The following is a 23,169-nucleotide window of genomic DNA, read 5'->3' as shown; positions in this document are numbered from 1 at the left end:
GCCGTCAAAATTGTGATAAAAAAAACTTCTTGCGTAAACGTCGCATGTTGTTTTTGGTCCCGCTATTATATCCCGAGCGCTTTGTGTAAGTATCTTTTCTGTATAAAACGATGTATTTTAAAGTAGGCACCTTATATTTATTCGGACATTACCACTTACTTATTAAATTAACGGAAATACGAAGTTGTCTGATGTGTAAATTTTCTTTTAAAGACATTTTAAACGTTATTTCCTTTATCTGACCGACCGCCTGCGTCGCCGTGGTGTACCGCTTATAAACATGTAGCCAGCGCTAGTTGGCATCACTCATGTTTATGTTGCTTCCCGTATAGAGCGCGCGCATGTAGTCGAATATCGATATCTCGCCGATGCATGCAACGCACGCTCTCTGTCAGTTGCAGAGTTAACTACATTTGATGGCCCGCACTCTTTCGTGGCAAGCATTTACTGCGACAGTTACGCGTTAGTTCACGTCACAGATTCATGTGACTTGTGTTAGCGTCACAGATTTTGTTTTTCTATTTAAAGTTGAAGAAATGTTTTTCTTTAATGAATTATTAATATAAATTGTTTGGCGTGCTTTTGTATACACCACCTTTTTTTAAATAAACGTGCTTTCCATGAACAGGTTTTGCTTTTATGAATAACTTTACGTAACAAAAAAAAAATTTTTCCGCATAACCATCACACCCCTACTTTTAAAACTTGATTTTAGAATAAAATGTGCGACGATTATGCGAGAAAACACGTACATATTATGTCCAGTGCATATTTCTGAAAGTGGTGCATTACATTCGGGATTTTTTAGAAAAAAAATCACAGTTGAGAGATAAATTGCAAAAAAAAATCATTTTGACTTATTGTTTATTTATAGTTAATTAATAATTGCCATAATTTTTATGTGAATTTTTTGGTCTATTTCTTCAGCTGATTCTTATCTTTTTTTGGTGCATCATGCACATCTCAATGTACAAATGCATTAATTTTGTAGATTTCGTTTGACATTACAGAAGAATTGCGGATTTAAAAAAAAAAATTTTGTTTCCAGCACGTGAACTTATTTCCTTCTCGCGCAATCCTGTTTTATTATTGAGCTCGATGCATCACGTCTGGGGAGGGGGTGGAAAAAGGGCTTGACGGAGGGAAAACAGACAGTCTCATCTCTCGCTGTGCCACGTGGTGATGCCGCAGGCCTGCCAGCTGCCGCTGATGGAGTACCTGGCGGAGAAGATGTGCTCGCTGTGCTACGAGCAGGCGTGGTACTCCAAGCTGGGAGGCTGCATCGCCATCAAGTTCCTGTACGAGCGCCTGGACCGGCGCTGGGTGTGCGAGCACCTCTTCATGTTCCTCAAGGCCCTGCTGTTCGTGATGCTGGAGCTCACCGGCGAGGTGAGGAGGTGGTGGTCCCCTGGTCCTCCGGTGACTCGATCCCGGTCACACTTGTGAAGCAGAGCTGGGGGGTAACTCACCGAGGTACCTAGGGGTTGAATGGCTTGATTAATTACTAGGGATGTGCGAATCCTTGATTTTCAGTTCGGTTCGGATCCGATTCGAATCCCTGGCAGTATTTGAGATATGAATCCGATTCCGAATATTAAGCACAGAATAATTAATAATAACTGATTAATTTAAAAATAATGTGTGTTCTCTTTTTTCTAACTGTAACTACTGGCAATTATTTATCACACTGAGATTGAAATGTTTATAATTATGTAAACTTAATTAATAATAAACACTTTAAAATATGAAAACCAAAACATATTCGATTCTCCAACTCAGTCGTAATAAACTGCACGCCACAGGAAAATCTCAGATTTATAAACGTTTCAGCAAACGAAACCATTTTTTCTCCAATAAATAAGCCAAGATGTTTTTTTCTTGTAGGTATGTAATTGTTTTTAGTTTATAGTTTGCTATACGACGAAATTCGTAATTATAGTTTAAGCTCTCGAAATCTCGAAATTCTTTTAATGTCACTGTGTTAATTATTTAATTTACATATCTTTCTTTGATACATCATATTATAAATACTTAATAGTAGCCTAATTTTATTTTTCACTGCTAGTATTTTTGAGCCGTATTTAATTAATTTATAACTTTTGTGAATATTCGTAATGCTGTTCGAATCCATGTACGTACAACGATTCCGGGTTCGGGTAATTGTGGATTCGAACCATACCCGAAAATATCGGGTACTCGCACATCCCTAATTAATACGTCATCTGTAAAGACAATTTAATGTTCGTAACGGGATATTTTAGTGTTTTTAATTTTTATGATTTTTTTTTTTTTTTTGTTAAAGAGTGTGTTTGAATATAAGGACAAGAGTATATGATAAATTGCGATAAAACTGAAATAACACTGACAAGCATTTCAAAACACCACGTAACATAGTAATCCAAGTTGATATACACATAGCACCGAAATGCAAGTTATATCATGGAATGAAGTGGCATTTAACCAAAATTTAATTCAAATCATAATAAAGTAATCTTTAAATGTTTGATATTCAAGGAATGTAATTTTTTCCGGAAAAAAATTGCACCAAAGTGCACGGATCAGAAAAATTAATTTTTTTTTTATTGTGCATTTCTTATTGTATCACATTTAAAACTCAAATTCTCGCTGATTTATTTTTATTTTTCTGAATGTATCTTTTTTAGACCAATTCAATACAAATTATCTTACCGTAAATATGTAGCATATAAATTTTACCACTATTTTGGTGGAGTAAGTATTACTCTGGTATCATCACTGATATCATATACAACAATTAACGTTTATAACTACTGGCCACACTTTATAAATAGTAGTTGAAACATAATATTGTATAAGTATGTTCAAGAATGTTATTATTGTTTTTTCAAAATCTAAAATCCAAGCAAGTTTATTGAAAATTGTAGATCACTAGGGACTAGAAAATTTCGCGATCGCGAAATTTTCACGAATTCGCGCGAAATTAAGTGTAAAACGCGAAAAATACCATTTGTTGCGAAAAAACGAAATTTCTACGAATTTTAACAAACTATGCGCGAAAAGGTTTATTTATTATAAATTTAGTATCATAATCATAAAAATAAGTCGCAGTCACACGCATCGACGCAATTCACAAACAATATGTTCGTTTGAATAAAAAAATGTAAGGAAATAAATGTCCTAACCAAAAAAAAACATGAAGGGTAAAACTTATAATTAATTATTATTATGTATTATAATAATTTGCGATGCTAATCATTGCTAAGTAATTTACGATTTTCTATTTATTAACTAACATCCGCTTTAATATGAAACACTTAACGTGACGTTGATTCATTTTAATTAAATAAAAGTCCGCCGGTGTAAACCATTCCTTTCGCCAGTCATCGCAGCCATTTTTTTTGCTGCTATGGCCTACGGAAAACGCTCCTAGCCAGTAACTTAAATTCATGATTAAAATTAACACACCATTGAGTGGGACTTTGGGACGTAATTACGGAGAACATAATAAAATTACTTAATACATCGGGAAAAAAGTGACGGTAAAAAAAGATAAAATTATTTACATGGAGACTGCGGGGGATATAAACACTTTTATTTTTAATTCCTTGGGATCCACGGAAGAAAAAAAAAATTAACTTGAAAGAGAATAGTTTTCACTGGTGTGCAACTGCTGCTGTCGTCATGTTCACTTTGACTTCTACTCCGACGGGCAAATCGGCAAGTTAACAAGATTATTAATTGGATAGTGACTAGTGAGTGAGTAAAAATGCGGAATAAATTAAGTGCAAGGGATCGAGCATTTCAGTATAAGAAGGAGGGGTTTTACTGTACAGATAATAGCACGGTTATGTGTAAGTTTTGCAACACGAAAGTTTCGTGGGATCGAAAAGACACGATTGAAAAACATTTAAAGTCGGCAAAACACGTGGCGTCATTAGCAGCAACAAAAGAAGAGACTACAAAACTACAAACATCAGTTGCATCATGCTTTAATAAAGTTGTCAAAGACAAAAAATCGGCAGATTATCTTGGAAAACGTGTCACAGAAACATTTGTAAAGGCTAACATACCACTTGAGAAACTTAACAATGAACACATGGTGAACTTCATGAATGAATTTATTGAAGGTAAGTAAAAATTCAGATATAACAGGTCTATTGTAGTTTGCGATACCGGACTGTTTTTAATGTACTTGAACTAACCAATCATCCCCACTACAATTAACTTTTTTTTAAAAGTAGCTGACCTAACCTAACAAACTTTTCATTTTGTTTTCAATACCTGAACGAGTGTAGTACTAACCTAGGAAATAAAACGTTTTCCTGAACTACAAATGTCCAGTATTGTAAATTGCAATTGACCCAATATACAACAACAGTTAACTTTAAGTACATCGTTATGCCAGTAAACTATGCTAATGGTGGTCTTAATTTTGAGGAAATTTTTTTTTCAGGATCTGGCGCATTGCCTTGTGTAAAGACTTTGCGAGAAAAGCACCTTCCCAGATTAAATATGGAAAGGGAAGAAAACATCAAGGAGAAGGTCAAAGGAAAGCACCTTGCGGTATGCTGCGATGAAACAACAGACAAACAAGGTCGGTGTGTTTTCGTTATAATCTTCAAGATTATAGAAGCCAGTCACCAAGTTGAAATCGTAGTAGGTGATGTCCACATTCTTGAAACAGCTGATGCAAAAAGTTGTTCAAGAGCTATTCTTGATTCTTTGAACAAATATAACATTAGCTATGACAGTGTCCTGGCCTTAGTATCAGACTCAGCCCGATACATGGGGAAGTGTTTTGACACACTTACCAACTTGATGTCGGACAATGTTGTAGTGATTCAGTGTTGGGCGCACAAACTCAATCTGATTTTGAATGTTCTGGGAAAGCACCTTCCTGAACTTCAAAATGCCACTTCCAAAATCAAGAGTGCGTTCCTGAACACTCGAAAGAGAAAGCATCTGTTCCGGCAATTTCTGGATGATAAATATGAAGCTGGAAGGGTTCCACTGTTCCCAATGCCAGTCCTCACGAGATGGTCTTCGTGGTACGAGTCTGTAGCCTATGTATCCGACTACATAGAAGCTATTGTTGAGTTCATGAAGAGTGACGACATAGCATCAGTTAGCAATGTTGGAGTTCAGTATTTGGCAAGTTTGTCACAGGAACAGGTCCTTAATGTTAAGGTGCAGGCTGCCTTCATCAAAGAAACAGCAAAGGGAATTGTTGACTTGACGAAGTTGTTGGAAGGGTCGTCATATCCTTGTAGCAACATTTTGTGTGGTAACCTACGCAAAGTTGAGCAAGTTTTGCAGCTTGCTGAAGCAGGAAATTTTGGCGAAGAAACAAGTTTAGCACTGCAGTCATGTGGAAGAGATGTTGCAAAAGCTCAGGTTAAATCTGCCTTAGTAAAAGCTGCATCACATGGATACACTAAGCTGCTAGCTTTAATTTCAAGTGATCCTGCAAGTCATCTTTATTCTGAACTGAGTGTTTTTGACCCTGCACAGATTTTAATTACGGAAGTAACAAAAGATCTTGGTAAAAAATTGAAGAAAATGGCATTGTTCAAGGACTGCGATGAAAGTCAATTGCTTCAAGGCTATAAAGAGCTTCAGTTCTTGGTGAAGAAACAGTTAGGAGACAAAAGTGATGCATCACTGGATTTGATTGCAATATTATTGTCTCTTTCTGTAAATCATCCAGAATTTTCTAAGGGTGCTTTGAAAAGTGTATGGTTGCCATGTGCAAATGCAGACTGCGAACGATTTTTTTCTAAGTACAGTTCTGTTCTAAGTGACCAACGACAGCGCCTTAATGCTGAAAATGTAGCTATTCTCAGTGAAATCTATTTTGAAGGTTGAACACTGTTTTAGTGTGTTAGTTGTATGCCATGTCTATGTGTTTAGTGTTACATATGTATTCAACTTTGCAGCTGTAAATATTATGTATTGTGTTTTATGATCTGTGACAAGCAGGAAACTGTGAATTTTTTTGATAGGAGCATTACTAACAAATATAGAAGCTAAAATTATGTACAGATATTACGATAAGTAAATAATAATTTCCTCATTGTAAAGGCTTTAAGAATGTTTTTACAAGTATCTCAGTATCAATATATAATGTTCATATTAATTTTGGGAATCCACAAAAAAATCACATTGGTGAAAACACCGAAATGAAAACACCGCTTTTAAGAATTCAAACCACCGCTTTTTGCACTTTCAAAACGACGACATTTTCCAGTCCCTATAGATCACTTATTTATTAGGTAAATATTAGTGATAGGTAATAAGGATAAAAACCAATACCTATTCATTTACACTACATTTCTTTAACAGATCAGAAACCAATACAAAACTTTTTCAATGTGTTTGTAAACAATGACAGTGCAAGTTTCTAGAAAGTCATTATTTGTAAGTAATAAGTCAGTCTACAGAACTCCAATATTTGTAAGTAGTATGTCAGTATCTTAATAAAATTCTTTACTAAAAGGATTTTTTATTCATGACAAATAAAGTATTAACAGCATACAATTTATGCATAGCACAGTACACGTTATGTCTTTGACTAATAAACAATCACAACATTCAAGTATAGCCTTAAATTACAGAAACACTGGATTGAAAGATGGCTACGGATGTACAAACAGGTCGATAGAAAAGGTGGGCGATACCAGAATGGATAAAATCTATTGTACTTTTTTCATGTGTATCGGTTCTTTAAGTTTCGGGTGGAAATGATTACATCAGAAATTCCTAAAATTTGGAAAATCGGCTGATAATGATGTGTACATCACTAGTAAATATTGTATTTACTTGTAGCTAAACAGTGTCTAAGTCATATGACTTGGATTTAAAAAGTACTTAAAAAAATTTAATTTGTTATTAAAATATTTTAAAAAAATTACAAATTAACTTACCAAGTATTTAAAAAAAATCAAAGTTCTGAGTATTTTTTTTCCGATACCTTGAGCCAAGAGCTAAATATTGGCCGATATCCAATACCAGCATCGGTATCATAACATCCCTAATAATAATGTATAAAAATCCTATAACCCCGAAACACCGTTGAACCGAAACTGCTGGCTGGCTGTTGTCGTCACTATTTATATTTGATTTGGTCTGTACCACTTTGAAATTCTTTTTTATCAGGTGTCGAACGGGGCCATCGACATGGCGAAGTCTAATTTGGAGGCCATGCTGACCCTGTGCGCTGCGCCCGTGGTGAAAGACGGCACGAACGACGACGTCGTGAACGCGCAGCAGAAGAGCCTGTCGGAAGTGACCCACGAGCTTGTGCGCCAAGTCACCAGCCCCAATACATTGGTGCGGGAGCAGGTGAGCTCCCTTCGTGCCTGCTCTGTCATCTTTGTCTGTTTTGTTAGCATCTGCGAATACATATACAAGTGTGTGTGTGTGTTGTGCAAATCTGTATGTTTCAATTGTGACGCAAAGATTAGGTTAGGTAATCGAAAATGCAAATAATCGACATTTTCCCCCGATTCTCGATTCTTGATTAATTTCACAGAATCGGTTGGTATCGGGGTATCGAAGAATCGATTTTCCCATCCCTAGTTTCAAATGTATTATTTGATGTGAATTCGATAAAACATCTTATGTTTCATACGGGTGGTCTTGACAGAATCTTGGTGGCACGAAAATAGGATACTATAAAATGCCCACTACGGTCAAACCATACACTCGAGGCTAAATAATAACTATACCGTTGTAAAGCCCGCTCTGATGGCAACAAGAAACGCTGCTGTTAACGTTCCTCTTGCATCCCCTGCAATGATGTCACTGCTCGGCTATTGTTCAGTCGCAAGCGAGTCAGCAACGAAACTACTTGGTCGGTTTGCTCCAAACAACTTTTGTTCTTTATGTTAAAGAGTGTAAACTATGTTTTGTAAAAGAAAAAAGTTCTTCAATATTTCATGCACAATATTTGTTATGCAAGTTACAAGGAATAATGCTCAAAACAAAAGTGAAAAATTGAAGAAGTGACTAGTACAACCCATTTCTAACCAGCCACTTAGACTTTCTGATGCAGGGAGATGTCTGTTCTATCGATTAAGAAAGGAAGAAGCCCAGGAAAATTCAAGGGAAACGGCCCTGGTGGCTCAAAGTGGTGAGCGTGTAGGATGAAATACGACTCCTCGAGCGCTGAAGACGTCTACATAGGCCAACCCCAACAATAATGCATTGAATATAGAATCATTGAACGAGGACAACCCAGAGGAATCAGAAAATCACAACATCGCAATTAGAAACTCGAAAAAAATTCACGTAAAAACATAGCTGTAGTTGTCCCGACTTCTACCCACCGTAATTTTTTAAGTAATTCAATGCAATACATAATATCTTAAATGATATTTTATTTATTCTAATTCCTATCAATGTAATATTTATGTTGTTACATTAATCAACTACTATTAATTCCTCGTACATAAAATCCTTTGTTTTATAGGTTATGTTCATAAAGTAAAGAAAATTTATCATTGACACTATGAATGTATCCCACCCCACTTCCTTCCTCTCCTCTTCCACTGCTAGCGAAGGTAGCCCCTTTTCCTTCTCATTCACCCTCCCAGACAAGAGACAACCACCGTTTATGTCTGTTGTAGCGTTCTTTACTTTCCGAACACCTTTGTGCTGCAGTGGCAATACTCTGTTTTATAATATTTGCTTGCTGTTTCAAAAGGGGCAAATGAATTATTCTACTCACAAAAATGGCACCTGAAATGCTCTTGTAAATGATATAAATTTATAAGGTAGTTTCCAGAATTTTCAAGTACAGTGTATTTTAAATGTAATTTACACACTTAGATTTTCAATTAAAATATTTCTGATTAAAATTATATTAAGAGTGGCATTATTTTTACAAAATGTGGTATAAAATTAACAGAATTTTTTTTTTATTTCTTTGTAAAGAGCCATACTTTTCTTTAAAAAAAATTTCTAGGAGAGTTGTTTTTATCCCTTCTTTACATTAGTTGCAATTACATTTAATGGCTTGACTATCAATAGACATATTTTTTATATTGTACTTGAGCATTTGTGTGTTTACCATTTGCCTTCTCCACCGTGAATCAAACTTCATATAGTATTGGGAATGTTAACAATTATGACAAAAACAAAAAAACAATTCAGTGCAGTGCACATCTTAAAACTTTGAAAACTTTACCATTATTTTGGTTATCAGGATTAAAATGGGAAGATGCAAAATAACTTAACATAGGCAGTGAAATTGAATGCAATCTTCCAAAAATGACGTTTGTTGAAATGCGCTATAAAATGCTGATTTTCAATGTCCAAAATGCTAGAAATTGCTAATGATTTTAAGTCCAAATGCTAAAAAAATTGAATTTTTTTCATTGCTCCGTACATCTTTTCTATTAATAATTATTGGTTATAAGTAGAGACCTGAATAATTTGCGGGTTTATTTCGTGTTATGCTAAAATTGAAATAATTATACCTTAGTGCTGCTTCTGTCATTGGTTCACTGTCAATCTGGAGGACTGAGGGCCAAATAGAGACCATCACTCGTAGAAGTGTCGAATCACAGGCCACCCAGTCGAGACGACTCGCAAGTCAGCAGGTAATGGAACAGGTGGCATTTGCCCGAGAGTGTAGAGGATATCGGAGTCCATCCCGGAGGTCACTGAACCCGGGGATTTTTTCCCGGTCTCTGGTTATTGGTCGTGAGAAGGCACTGATGGACCGTGGCGAGGCGTTGATGCTGAAGTGTGTTTCCCTCCAGGCCATGCACTCGCTGGAAGTCCTGGCGAGGATCCAGGGCACGTCGGTGACCCAGGTGATAGAGCCGCACAAGGCCATCCTGGAGGACATGATCCCGCCCAAGAAGCACCAGCTCCAGCACCAGCCGCCCAACGCGCAGATGGGCATCATACACGGCACCACCTTCTGCACCACGCTGGAGCCGCGGCTGTTCACCATCGGTGAGGACGTTCGGCCCCAGAGCGTGTGCAGTGGTGTAGCCAGGATTTGCATATGGGGGGTGTTAAGAAGCATCTCTCTCCCCCCCCCCCCCCCCATCACCCCCGCTGTGTTAAAGTGGTGAGTTCGGGGGGTCCTCCCCCCGGGAAAATTTTGGATTTTAAGGTGTAAAATTGTGCTATTTTAGCAGTTTTTCGGTACTTAAATTTAAAATATTGTAATGGCAAAAAATTTTATTAATTTTTAATATGAAATTTGTTTGAGTGATGTATAAGAAATTTAATTAAAGATTTGGTGCTAAGGGGGTGGTTTGAACCCCTTAAACCCCCCCCCCCCCCCCCCCTCGGCTACGCCCCTGAGCGTGTGTGTCGTTAGCCGGCGATCAGACCGATGATGCGTCCGGGTTATTGCTTGGAAGTTGGAAAAGTTCCAAAAAAAAATTGACTAACAGTAATTGTTTTGTCTGGAGACGTACGAGACTGTAAAATCCAGATAAAAACGACACAATTAACGATGTTGCACTCGCGAAACAACTCGATTGGCAGCGAGCGTGCACGATAGTACAACTTACCGCCATGACGGTTGAACAACAACTGTCGCTTCGTTGCCGGAAGCTGCAGGGCTGCCCACCTTGGGCAGGCAGCCAACTTGAAAAACTTGGCGCCGCTAGCAAGCAGCGCGGGAAGTTCAAAATTCAAATGTTTCAAACACTATACACTAAATTACAGACATTATTTACAAGTCCAAACAGTAATTTTTAACGTAGTCACAAGAATCTTTTTATTTTTACTAGTAAACAGTATAAACTGGGAATGAAACTTGTTCACACGTTGGAATTAACCCAATTTGGCAGCATATCGAGAAATTGAATTCTTTGACCCAATGCTTAAGGACGAGATTTTATTGTTTTATTTTTAGTACAATTTAATTTTTTATTCAGGAGATTTTGTTGGTTTTTTTTTTAATTTTTATATATTGGGTTTATTCATTAAATAGTGTTTATTATCAAAAAGTATAATACTAGAATATTTCTTATATTTATTTTACTAAAATATTTTCATTTTGATGGACACTTGCTGCTCTAATACTGTAAAATCATCAGTACTAAACTAATAAGCATGTCTAGAACAGAATTCCTCAGGAAAATAAAATAAATCGGCAAATGTTTGTGAGTTTGATCACATGTGTAATGACTGATGTAAAAAAAAAAGTGTTACTAATGAATGATGCAAATTTTAAAACTATAATATTAATTTTTTTTCAATCTGGTATAAAATTCATGCAAAATAAATTACATTCAATGATTTACCATGGTAATTTTTTTTGTAATTTGATTTTTAGTTTAGTCGAATTGCTGTTTTATTTAATGTTTTCAGTTACATTTGGGTGCTGAATGGTGTATTAATTTTTAGTGTTATGTGTTGTATTGACATTCTTTGCCGTGTTATTACGCTTTATCGTAGTTCACCATATAATCTTGTCCCTTTTAATGAGGTATAAAAAGTTCTACATGGGCATACAACTCCCTTCTAAAGTGGATTTATTGAAATGAAAACTTCTTTAGTGATTTTTGTTAACTTATGGGTTCGCGTCACCGACATGCTAGTGACCTGTTGCACCAGACTGGCGAATCGCAGCGGCCTGTGTACATGTATACGCATATTATACACTAATACATTGTACATACTCAACTGTATCGTGTGCGTGTTGGACTCTTTTTTTGGATGGTTAAAATCTTGTAAGTTTGCGTCACCGACATGCTGGTGATATGATACCAAAAACGTTTTCTTGCGTACATTTGACGTAGAAATGATGTCATGTTACACATTTAAAAACAAAGTTTAAAGTTTTGACTTCTGTCGGCAGTCCCGATTACTGCCTTTTCGTTTTTTTTATTATTTATTTATTTATTTACATAAAAGACTACAGATAAGCGTGATGGATTACGAGTTATGTTTTGCCTGGCAATACCTGCAAGTCACCAGGCCCGTGACAATGCTCTGTATGCATGCGACGGTAGGACGACAAAAGTCAGGAATCCCAGCGAGGCTCAGGGGCGTGAGCGAAGCCTGCGCTGTTGGCAGACCTGAACGTGAAGGAGCACAGCATGTTCTTCAACGACCTGGTGGCGCTGTGCGAGGAGGAGGACTCGGCTCTGGCGAAGCTGCCCAGCTACAAGCTGCTCACCAACTTCACCCCCTTGCGCAAGTTCGCGCTGCAGGCCCTCGCCGCCTGCCACTACATCCAGAGCAGCCGGGAGAAGATCTTCGGCCTGCTCTACAAGGCCATGGAGGTGCCCAGCGCCGAGCTGCAGCAGACAGGCTTCGAGTGCATGAAGAAGTTCATCGCCGGCTTCCACGTGGACAAGGAGCAGGTACCATCGCTTAAGACTCGTCTGCGATCGCAACGTCCTAAACTGTGTCCGACAGACACTGATCACTAGAGACCGGAAAAATTTGCGTTTTCAATTACCTCTAGGATAGACTCCATGATCCTCTATGAAGTTTTGCTGATTACACCTGCTGATTGGCTATACTGACTCGTGACACATGTTAACTGGGAAGATTGTGATTCGATACTTCTTTTGTCGAACGTTTTTCACTGGTCCAGAGTCCTTCAGATGAACTGTGGCCCGATCACTGAAGCAGCAAAAACTAGCCTATCGCGAAATGAACCCACAAATTTTTCAGGTGTCTACTGATCACTGATCGGTAGGGGCCGGAAAAATTTGCAGGTTCATTGACCTGTAAGATAGGCTCCACAGTACTTTTCACGATCGAGAAAATGACGCCTGTTCATTGGCTGCTGACTCGAAATACGTCTCGGCTGGGTTGTCCCGTGATTCGGCACTTTCTTGGTTTATGGATTTCAATTGGCTCCCAGTTCCCCAGATAAAATGTAGGGCAGTCGCAGAAGCGATACAAAGGTATAATTTTTTAGATGTTAGCTTATCGCGAAATGAATTTGCGATTTTTTCCGGTCTCTACTGATCGGCAAACGTGAGCCTCTGTCATGCATTTTGTGGGTGATGGACCGAATCTTACTGGTCTGAAAACGTTTGTCAACTTGAACTTTCTGTCCCAACCTGTGTCCTTTTGTAGCTTAGAAGAATTACCCTTGGTCATAATTGCTCTTTTCAGTTCCCGTTTGGAAACGTAAATAGAAAATAATGGACATTTATTAGAGTTTACTTTTGTCTTGTGGAATAAATAAATATGATTGGTCTTCCACAAATTTTACAAGTGAATTAAGTATTCAAAACTTAGCTGCATATACATTTACAAAGCATGAAAATAGTAAACAAAAACAATTGGAAAAAAAAATTATTTTGGCATTTTATATTTACTGCGCTCTTGTGACTACTTTAGAAATCAGTAAGTGATTAAAACAATAATCGGCAGATGTAAACACCGGTACTAAGTAGCATTCTTAAATGCTATTAGGTTCAGGAAAACCTTAACAGCAATGATATTATAACTTTTAATAATTACTGAAGTTCTGAATAAACATTTGAATAGAATCTTGAAATACGTTTACAAGTTCTATTTTAAAAGTTTGGTGCAAGGCTGACTCGAAACAACAAATATTTTTGAATATGGTGAAAATATTATGAGTTTGAGGCTTATTCAAGGGCGTGGCTTATAACGGTAAACACGGTATGTACTTACATATAAAAAAAAAAATTTTTTAATGTATTACTGGAACACTTTTAGTCTCTAAATGTTTTCTCATCTGTGTTATATTAGTATGGTATGTCACATGGTGCTGTTATTTTATGATACATATTTGTTTTAGAAATTAATTTTTACATATTTAATTATTTTCCCGTTATGGTAGTTGCATTCAGATACATATCCTACTTTTTTTTTAGTACGAGAAAATGAATGGCTTGCTAACGTTCCTACTTTCTACTATATTCCACAAAGTCTTGATTTTATTTGAAGAGTTGTTAATAATGTTTTTGTTGGATTTGTAAATAGTGCTTATCCTAGATTTATATTAACTAATCCAAAGTGTTGGAAGCTTCAAAATTCAAATATGGCGCCATTTTGCTGCCATTAACTCAAGCGATCCTGGTGGCCACCAGGAAAGACTCAGTGGTTCATCTGGTACCAGCGTCATCGGAATCCGGCTATCGTTTTTGACTTTCATGTTATCTGGTAACAGTTTCAGTACGAAACAGTTTTTACTTTTTGATTTTAATATTACATTTTTTTAAATTTCTACCATTTTTTTTTACAATATGTTACGTTGGTCCGCCCAGGTGCACTCGGTGATGCGGCCGCTGCTGACGACGCTCGGGGACTACCGCAACCTGACACTGAACAGCGCTCGCAGGCTGTCCTACCTCACGCAGCTCTTCCCGACCAGCTTCAGCGAGAAGCTGTGCGACCAGCTGCTGCAGCACCTCGAGAAGCTCATGGAGACGTCCGCGCAGGCGAGGGGTGGGTGGCCCGTCGCTCTGCGAACTAGCCACGATGGTGCAGGAGGGAGTCTTACGTCGCACGGTTACGCCGATGATGCCTTCGAAATCAAAACTCTGGTAGTTGAGGGCAGAGGCGGGGGTGTTTTAGGGGGCTCAAAACCCCCCCCCCCCCCACCCTTAGCACCAAATCTTTAATTAATTTCTTATTCTTCACTCGAACAAGTTTCATATTAAAATTAATAAAAAAATTTACCATTACAATATTTAAATTTAAGTACCGAAAACTGCTAAAATAGCACTATTTCACATTTTCCCGGGGGAGGACACCTGGGACCACCCGCTTTAATACGGGGGGGAGGGGGGGGGGCACCATGCTTCTTAACACCCCCCCATACACAAATCCTGGCTACGCCACTGGTTGAGGGTGCTTTTAAAACCTATAAAAAAACAGGGAAACTGACAGTATCTAAGTACAAAACAGTATCAGTTATTTTTTCATACAGTCTCTAAAAATATAATATATTTGAATCATAAATCTGTATGCTGTTAAAAAATATAGTGTTGTTGGAAATTATAAGCAGTGCTAACTGTATGTTGTCCAAATATATCTGTTATTTTGGCAGATTGGTTGGCCTTTGCCAATACTTTTTTTTTTATGCAAAGCAGATATCGAATTTAATTTTTAAAATACCTATTTGCAAAGTCAAATCGATTTGCTAATATTTTTCTTGGGGAAGCTGTATTACACTTATTTTTCAAAATACAGTATTGAAGTAAAAAAAAAAAAAAAATTGTTTAACATTTCAAATGTTTGAACTTGTTAAGTGATTAACATATGGAGCCCTATTTTTAACATGGTTCGATAAAATTTTTTAAAATAACTACGCAGCTAAGCTTTGCATCACGACCGAAGCTTCAAGTAAAGCGAATAGCAAAATTTCCTTGCCGAGTCAAATAGAATATTTAAAAAGAAAAAAAAAAGCTTTGATTGATTCCCGTAGTCGAAGCTCTGCAGATAGGCAGGTGGAACTGTTGGCACGTGGGAGAGAGGGGGAAAAACGGAGACAGCTCGGGGGGGTAGCTGGCCAAAGCACGAGTGCGGGAACCCTCAGACGTCTGTCGTCGTGGTTGCAGGCCTGCTGAACAGCAACGGGGCGGAGCACGAGCAGAAGACGGTGTGCCTGATAGACATCTTCCACCAGATCCCGCCCGCGTCGCAGAAGTACATCGAGCCGCTGTGCCGGCTGGTGCTGCGGGCGGAGAAGAGCATGCTGGTGCAGGACAGCTCCCCGTTCCGCCGGCCGCTGGTGTGCTTCCTGCTGCGCTACCCGCTCGAGACCGTCAGCCTGGTCCTGCAGGACGCCAACATCAAGGTCAGGCCCGGCCCCCCCTCCCCCCTCCCTCGCCCGCGCGGGTCAGGCCTGCGCGACGAACATCCAAGCTTTCGATCAGCCTCGAGTACTAGCACTTCGAAACAACGTGTATCCGTTTGCTTACAAATATTTTTGATTTAGCATTGCTCATGAGTTTGTGCTCCGTGGTTGGTTAGGCCTGCGCGATGAACATTCAAACTTTCGATCAGCCTCGAGTACTAACACTTCAGAACAACGTATATATTCGTTTGCTTACAATATTTTTCACATAGCGTTGCTCATGAGTTTGTCGTATACCAACGTTCACTGTTGTAAATTAAGTCATTTGTGCAATATAAATACCCTTTTTTTGATGTTTTAATTTTCAATTAGCCTCACATACTAACACTTCAAAACAACGTATATTCGTTTGCTTACAAATATTCGACGTGGCATTGCTCATGAGTTTGTGCTCCGTGGTTGGTTAGGCCTGCGCGAACATTCAAACTTTCGACTAGCCTCGAGTACTAACACTTCAAATCAATGTATAGTCGTTTGCTTACAAATATTTGGCATTGTATTGCTCATGAGTTTGTCGTATACCAACGTTCACTGTTGAAATGATGTCATTTGTGCAATAAATACCTTTTTTTAATTTTTAAATGTGACTTCACAAATAAAAACATGAACAATAATATATGTTTTAAACATGCAACAAGTATTCCTTGGGTGGTGGTGTGGGTTTTTTTTTTTTTTTTTTTTTTTTTTTTTGTTAAACAGTAACATAAAAATTGCATGAATGATTTAAAACATGGCATATTTGTCATTTTAAACTCGAAAACAAAATATTATGTGTATTCATTCTGCACACACACCAGAAGTGGGGGGAAAAAAAATAAACTTCAACAACCTCGAACTAGAGTATCACTAAACACGGAAACACTGTTTGGTCAACCATTAAAATAAGTAAACATTTTTGTTTTATTCGTGTATAAATTAATAATCACAATGGATCTAACACCATGTGATACAGTAGTAGCAGTAGCTTACTTGCTGTATGTATCAATGGTAAAACAGATGTCTCAACTCTTAAAAAAAAAAGTAATAATTTTGGTTATGATGTAAAATTATCAGATATTGTGTTCATAATATTGCTGAACTAAAATACAGTTTACCTGGCTGTCGTCAATAACAAAAACGTGTGGTTAACTAGGGTTTAAATATGTAAAAATGAGCTCATTTTATCACTACGTTATTTGAGATTAGTATTTTAATAAGAGTTTCACTTTTTTTTTTTTTTTTTGAAATTCATTGATTGGATTTCACTGTATTTTGTGGTACGCAGAATTTTCGGGATCAATATGTAGAGTACCAGGTTCGGGAAAATAATGTGAATAGGAACTGAAATATAAAGGTTGGTTGGATTAACTTGGGTTATATTAGAATAACTGCATAATTGAAAAAAAAATTATTTATAATTTAAATGTTTTAACATTTTTCATATGATTATTGTAGGTGGGGTTTCAGAACTTGTATAAAATCATGACGACGCCTGTGTAAATTGCTGACTGTCGACGAGGAACTAACCACTCATGTGCTGGCAGGACTACCAGTGGAGCCACTTCCTGGTGTACCTGATAAACCACGAGAAAGGGAAGGTCTTCAGGGACGTGTTGGAGGCGAGCAGCGAGAAGCTGATCAACATGGCCCTTCAAGCCCAGCAGCAAGGTCTGTGTCTTCCACGCTCTCCGTTTCTTTTTGTGACAACACAGGCTGTGTACCGCATATGTGGAATTTTTTTTTTGTATATAGTAGTAAAAAAAAGTACTTTGTGTTGTAGCAAAATCATTTTAAAATATTGATGACAGTTTGAAATACTAATCTTATTTTCCATGAACATATGTTTAGTCATTAAATTTTATTTGCTCTAAATTAACAAAAATAATAATTTTCTTTAAAAATATATTTAAAAAAAATTACATTAAAATATTTATTAGATTTGAATACAATACTGTAACAAAACCAATCAAAATTTTAACAAAAATTGTTTTTAAATTCCATCTATATTTTACGAAACCAGTGATTAAAAAAAAGTTATTATTTAAAAAAAAAAAAATATGCAACTCTGTTAGTTGTTTGATGCTACCGAAATTGTCAACTAATGTATGGATGACTAATGTTTTAAAGGTCCCATGTTTTTCACTTTCTGTGCACAATAGTATCAGAGTATATTACAACTAACCCTGTGCCTATGTAGATTTTACCTTCGCTCAACTTAACATAGGTTGAAGCCTAGATTTAAGATGGAAGCATTAGTCATGGCTTCAATTGCCATGGCTTGTCAATCCCCGAGCAAAGCACATGATGCATGCTACCCTTCCCTGCAAGGCTAATCACCAGCATGAATAGGCGAATAGGCTTCGGCCTGAGACGCACCTAGGTCCCTCCCTAACCCGGATTCTTCTTACAAAAATAGACTTGATTTTAGTCAAGTTAGGGAAAAATAAATTTTTACCTCGGCTTGTTTCATCGTCTACCCACTGGAACTGCCTGCGATTCAAGACCTACAACTTTCAGCTACAAGAGCCTGCTTGTCGCCCATTCTTACGTCTGTTTGTGGATGTGTCCAACCCATCCGTCTACAGAAGCCTCCCTGCAGCATTACGGGGCCAGAACGGCAGGCATTTTCTGCCTCCCGTCTAGTTACAAAACTTTATTCAGTTAGGACTATCGAGGCAGCTGTCAGTGCGTGTCAGAGAGGGCTAGATTCCGTTATTTGTGTTGTTGGGCATAGTAAACGACCTTTGCACCAAACATTGTCTTGTGTGGTCATTTACCGAACTGAAGCCTTGCGCATGCTCTGGCCGGGGAACCTCTGCCTCATTAATACACACCTCGAAGACTCGGTCACATCTCTGGCGCCACCCACGCCTTTCGTGACTCCCGCGACTCTGCCGACTTCTCGCGACTCAGCTGTGCCTCCTTGTCCTGCAACTCTGTTTGCTTTATGGCAAGGTGGCCGTTGAGGCCCCTTGTTCCCCCCTTCATGAGGAAGGCCAGCGTCAGGGGAGGCACATCTGAGTATTACACTTAAAACAAATATAATATTCTTCTCTACTAGGAGATGAACAGGGTAGTTTCTAATTTTTTTTTTTTTTTTGTGTGTGTTGTCGAGCAGCAGACAAGTGCCAACTGCAGTACCAGAGTATCCGCATCACGTCCCTGCTGATCAAGTACAACGACCAGTGGCTGGCCACGGAGCAGCAGTTGGTCAACACCTACACTCAGATATGGTGCAGCGAGCACTACCAGGTGAGGATGCCAGAGTTCCAGTGGTGTGTGCGCTTCAACATTTCAGTTGACTACGTCGTCGTCGTCGTCTTCGATGTCGTCTTCTTTTTGCCCCTCATATTCGTCTTTGTTCACTTTCTTAATCTTCTTGTTGGTAATTTCATTCATCGTTTCATTAATTCTCAGTCAAAATGAGATTATTTTGGTGAAATAAGTATCAAGAAATAATTTAATTTTATATTTGTTGAATAATATACTTTTTTTAAATGAGTTAAAACAATATTTAAAAAAAATAAAGCCATTAAATTTTGTTCTTACCTATACATACTTTTGAAATGTTAATTTTGTTGTTTTTTTTTAAGGAGCTGCACAAGAAGTTGGATTGTGTTGAAATGGATCGTTGGAACGAACCAAAACTGTTGGTGAAGATCTTGCTGCACTTTTTCTGCCACAATACCAACAACATTGACTTGTTGTTCCACTTGTTACGGGCATTGATTGATCGCTTCATACCAAGTTTCCAGGTAACGCGCGTGTTGGAACATAATTAAAATAAACTCAATCTTCCCCCAAATAATAAACTGAAGGCCAATAGGTTGACTTTTATGTGAGCCAACTTGTATTCGGGACTGTGAAGTAAAATAATGTTGCAGTTGGGACTGCTTTTTGTCATTGTGTTCAGTAATAAGCAATTTAACTGGTTTGATAGGACAAATTAGTTACTTGTGAAATAAATATTTTAAAACATTTTAGTCAAAGGAATTAAAACTCATTGTGCTTGGTTTATTTCTGTTTGGTTAATGTTAAAATCCAAACTTACGGCTCTGTGACCAGGAAATGACACTGCTTGCATCCCTTTGTAGTTGGGAAAATTTTACTGTGAGATTCTATAGTCTTATGGTATTCATTTAAAATTGCAAGTTAAACCCCTCTTATAAAACCCCCATCCTGCATGTGCGCCCTTGACCATAGTGGTTGAGTGGTTAGATCACTCGTCTTCCACATAGGGGATCTACGTTAGGTCCCAGGTGGTAGCGGTTGCCGCGAGCCCATAGCCTTTTTTCTCATTCTTTCGTCCCATCATATAACGTCCTCCCCTTGCCACACCCCATTGTCTATACCTTAGTATCAACTAGCAATTTAGCCAAATGATTTCGTTCTTTCACTCTTGGTTATTTTTGACTTGATGTAAGTTTTTTCATTTACCATTTGATTGTTGTTGTTGTTCCGTAATCTTCATGTCTGTCATTTTCCCTACCTCTTTGTTAGCTTAACTTTTACTTTGTGTACCACAGTGATGTTTCATCCCGATCAGAGTGCGCTGGAATGTGTCGGCAGTTCCTGAGGGAGTTCCTGGAGAACACGGTGGCGCAGACCTACACCGTCGAGTGGAAGCGGGCGGCGTTCTTCCGCTTCGTGGCGCTGTTCCGCGGCAACACCATCTCGCAGGACCTGAAGGCGAAGATCCTCCAGCTGGTGATCATCCCGTGCTGCACCGTGAGCTTCGAGCGGGGCGAGGGGGACAAGCTGGTGGCGGACAGCTCCCCCGTGGACCAGGACGGCCCTCAGAACCTCGTGTCCGTCTTCATCAACGAGGTGGGCGGGCCGGCCTCCTCACTCCGCGCCCTCATTTCCTTTATGTGTCCGCATCAGTGGCGTAGCTAAGGTGACTGGCGCCCCTGGCCAGACTTGGAAATGGCGCCCCCTCATGGTTTAAAAGAGAGGGGGAGGGTTCAGTAACAACAGTGAAACCGTCATGGCGGCGACCCTCAACTCCCCCTCCCCCCCTCCCCCTCCTGCTCCGGCGCCCCTGGCGGGGGCTATCCCTGCCACCCGCTTGCTACGCCACTGGTCCGCATTTCAAGTAACACTCGTACTCTTTAAAACGCATGCACGAACAAGCTCAGCGCGTAACAAGTGACCACGACGTTTAATCATTAATAGTAAACTAAAATTTTAAAAAAAAATCAAAAAGGACAGTTAAACCTGGACAAATATTTTGAAGGCGGCTGACGAAACAGAATTCAGACAATCATTAAATTGCAATTTACTGACTGAGGGAGCTGTCCCAAAGTTTAATTTTGGTCCCGCGGTCACAGTTATTTTCCAGTTTCTTTAGTCTGTGTTAATGTAAAAGGAAGGCCACATGGGGTCTTCCCCCAAATATGCAGCTCATAAAAGGTCTCGTATTCCTGATTGTAGCTTGTAGTTATGTGTGGGCACAGGTGGGCAATGACTGATGTCTTATTTGTTGTGTTTTTCATTAGCTTTCATACATTTTAATCATATACAATAAACTTGCTTTTGGGTGGTCACAGTGCTTTTGATGAAACTAAATGTACATACATTGTAACTTCACTTTTAAGGACCTTGCTTTAAAAATGTATTATTATTATTATTATTATTATTATTATTATTATTATTATTATTTGAAAGACTTTTTTTCAGACCCCTACAAAATGTTTTTTTTTATTATTATTTAAAAGCAGTTAATTATTAAGTAGCAAGAATTTTTTTTTCTGTCAGGTATGTTGTAATGAGATTTCAGTGCATGTAGAATATGTAGTTTTTCTCATATTGCTGCGGTAATGAGAACTTTTGTAACTAAAAAAAAAAATATATTCTGGTTTGCAGGTGATCGACCCAGATAACCCGTTTGGGAACTCCGATGCCGTGCGGATACTACAGTTTCAGTTGTCTTGTCTCTTTGTGGAATATTCCATAAATAGGGCCACCAAAAAGAGACAAGGTAATCTGAACTCAATAGGTGTGCCTAACTTTTGATCATTCAGTTGTGACGTGGCGGTGGCGGTGATCGTTGTTGGTCTGCATGCCTGTAGTGCAAGTTTCGCTTTCAGTCAAAGAGAATTGGCTGCATTTATGTTAGCGCAGTTATTGTTGTGTGAGCATGAAATTCAGGAAGCCCAGTTTTATGCTGTAAATTATGGTCTAAAGCTGGTTTAAAGAAACTGATTTGTTAGTGTCACCTCAAAATGGTGAACAGTTGGCCAGTTGGGTGGTTTGAGTAATTTTATCACGCAAGAAAAATTTTTGGCTTCTGCAATCTCTACATAATTTTGTTGTAAATTGGTTTTGTGTCACATTGCTGCATTGTTTTTAAAAAAAAAAAAAAGTTTTATTTTATTCCTGTTTTGTTTAAAAAAGAAGATTTTGGAATGTTTTTATTTGTGTAAAAGCTTTTTTAGTAATTTATTGTTTAAAAGTATTTCAGTACCAGTTAAATTAATTTTTCTGATCCATGCACTTCGGTACAATTGTTTTTCCGGAAATGGACATTCATTGAATTTCAAACATTAAAAGATAACGTTTTTTATAATTTGAATTAACTTTTGGTATGATATAACGTGCATTTCGGTGCTACATGGTGTATTAACTTGAATTTCGGTGTTATGACTTGCTTTCCGGTGTAATCTCGGTTTTATCGCAATTCACCATGTAATCTGTTTCCTATGTATTGTGGATTATTTGTTAATTTTAATTTTTCTGTACACTGATATCTTATACTTTATAAAAAGTATAGTGTTGTTAAAATGAAGTTTGCACCTAGTGGAGGTAGCTAGCCAGCTGCATGAATCGAATGGATGATGTGAGGGTGAACAAGTGGTGGATTGATGCCATGGTGGAAAATGGTAGAATCCCTAGGAAACCACCTCACAATTCTTCCTATGTGATAATCTCCATAGGGATGGTTCTCGCCAAAAAAAAAATCAAAATCACGAACCTACGTGATAGGAGGTTTTGATGGTGTCTGGATTACTTGTAGTGGTTATTTAACAATGATTGTAGAAGATTTTTTAAGGAGTTGGCACCTTTTCAGCATTATTAAGTGAACTTTTCAATCGTCAGTAAGCCACCAATTACTTCATCACAAGAACTCACGAATGAAAGGAAGTAACGTATGATGCACATCACTTACCGTAAGCCAGACTTAGGGCAGGCGGGCTCTGGCCGCTGTCACTTACATTACTTCATATGCTCATCCGTTCATCCCTCTAGAACCACGTATCACAAAGCTCAATTTCCACTACTACTATTTTCGCTATACAGTGTTTCTGTAATTCAGTGGCCTACTTGCGCTCATTGTTGCCAACTCTTATAAGAATCCTTTTTAATGCATGGTTTACTAATGACATATGCTT

The 23,169-nt window shown here is 38.2% G+C and overlaps 2 protein-coding genes across 2 annotated transcripts in view; both read left to right on the top strand.

The window, feature by feature from the left end:
• Positions 1 to 23,169, top strand: part of LOC134542790 (transformation/transcription domain-associated protein) — a 139,569-nt gene that overhangs the window by 45,081 nt on the left and 71,319 nt on the right. Inside the window, 11 exon segments of the mRNA XM_063387317.1 lie at positions 1,192 to 1,389; positions 7,135 to 7,320; positions 9,744 to 9,942; positions 12,025 to 12,314; positions 14,205 to 14,385; positions 15,501 to 15,739; positions 17,323 to 17,446; positions 18,897 to 19,030; positions 19,372 to 19,533; positions 20,348 to 20,605; positions 21,644 to 21,758. Coding sequence (XP_063243387.1) covers positions 1,192 to 1,389; positions 7,135 to 7,320; positions 9,744 to 9,942; positions 12,025 to 12,314; positions 14,205 to 14,385; positions 15,501 to 15,739; positions 17,323 to 17,446; positions 18,897 to 19,030; positions 19,372 to 19,533; positions 20,348 to 20,605; positions 21,644 to 21,758 — 2,086 coding nt within the window.
• LOC134542793 (uncharacterized) lies at positions 2,899 to 7,099 on the top strand. Its single transcript, XM_063387322.1, has 2 exons — positions 2,899 to 4,106; positions 4,433 to 7,099. The coding sequence occupies exons 1-2, from the start codon at positions 3,746 to 3,748 to the stop codon at positions 5,842 to 5,844; spliced, it is 1,773 nt and encodes a 590-aa protein (XP_063243392.1). The 5' UTR covers positions 2,899 to 3,745; the 3' UTR covers positions 5,845 to 7,099.

This window comes from Bacillus rossius (genome assembly GCF_032445375.1).
Source record: "Bacillus rossius redtenbacheri isolate Brsri chromosome 9 unlocalized genomic scaffold, Brsri_v3 Brsri_v3_scf9_2, whole genome shotgun sequence".
Classification (NCBI taxonomy): domain Eukaryota; kingdom Metazoa; phylum Arthropoda; class Insecta; order Phasmatodea; family Bacillidae; genus Bacillus; species Bacillus rossius.
This window is presented reverse-complemented; position numbering and strand designations above follow the sequence as displayed.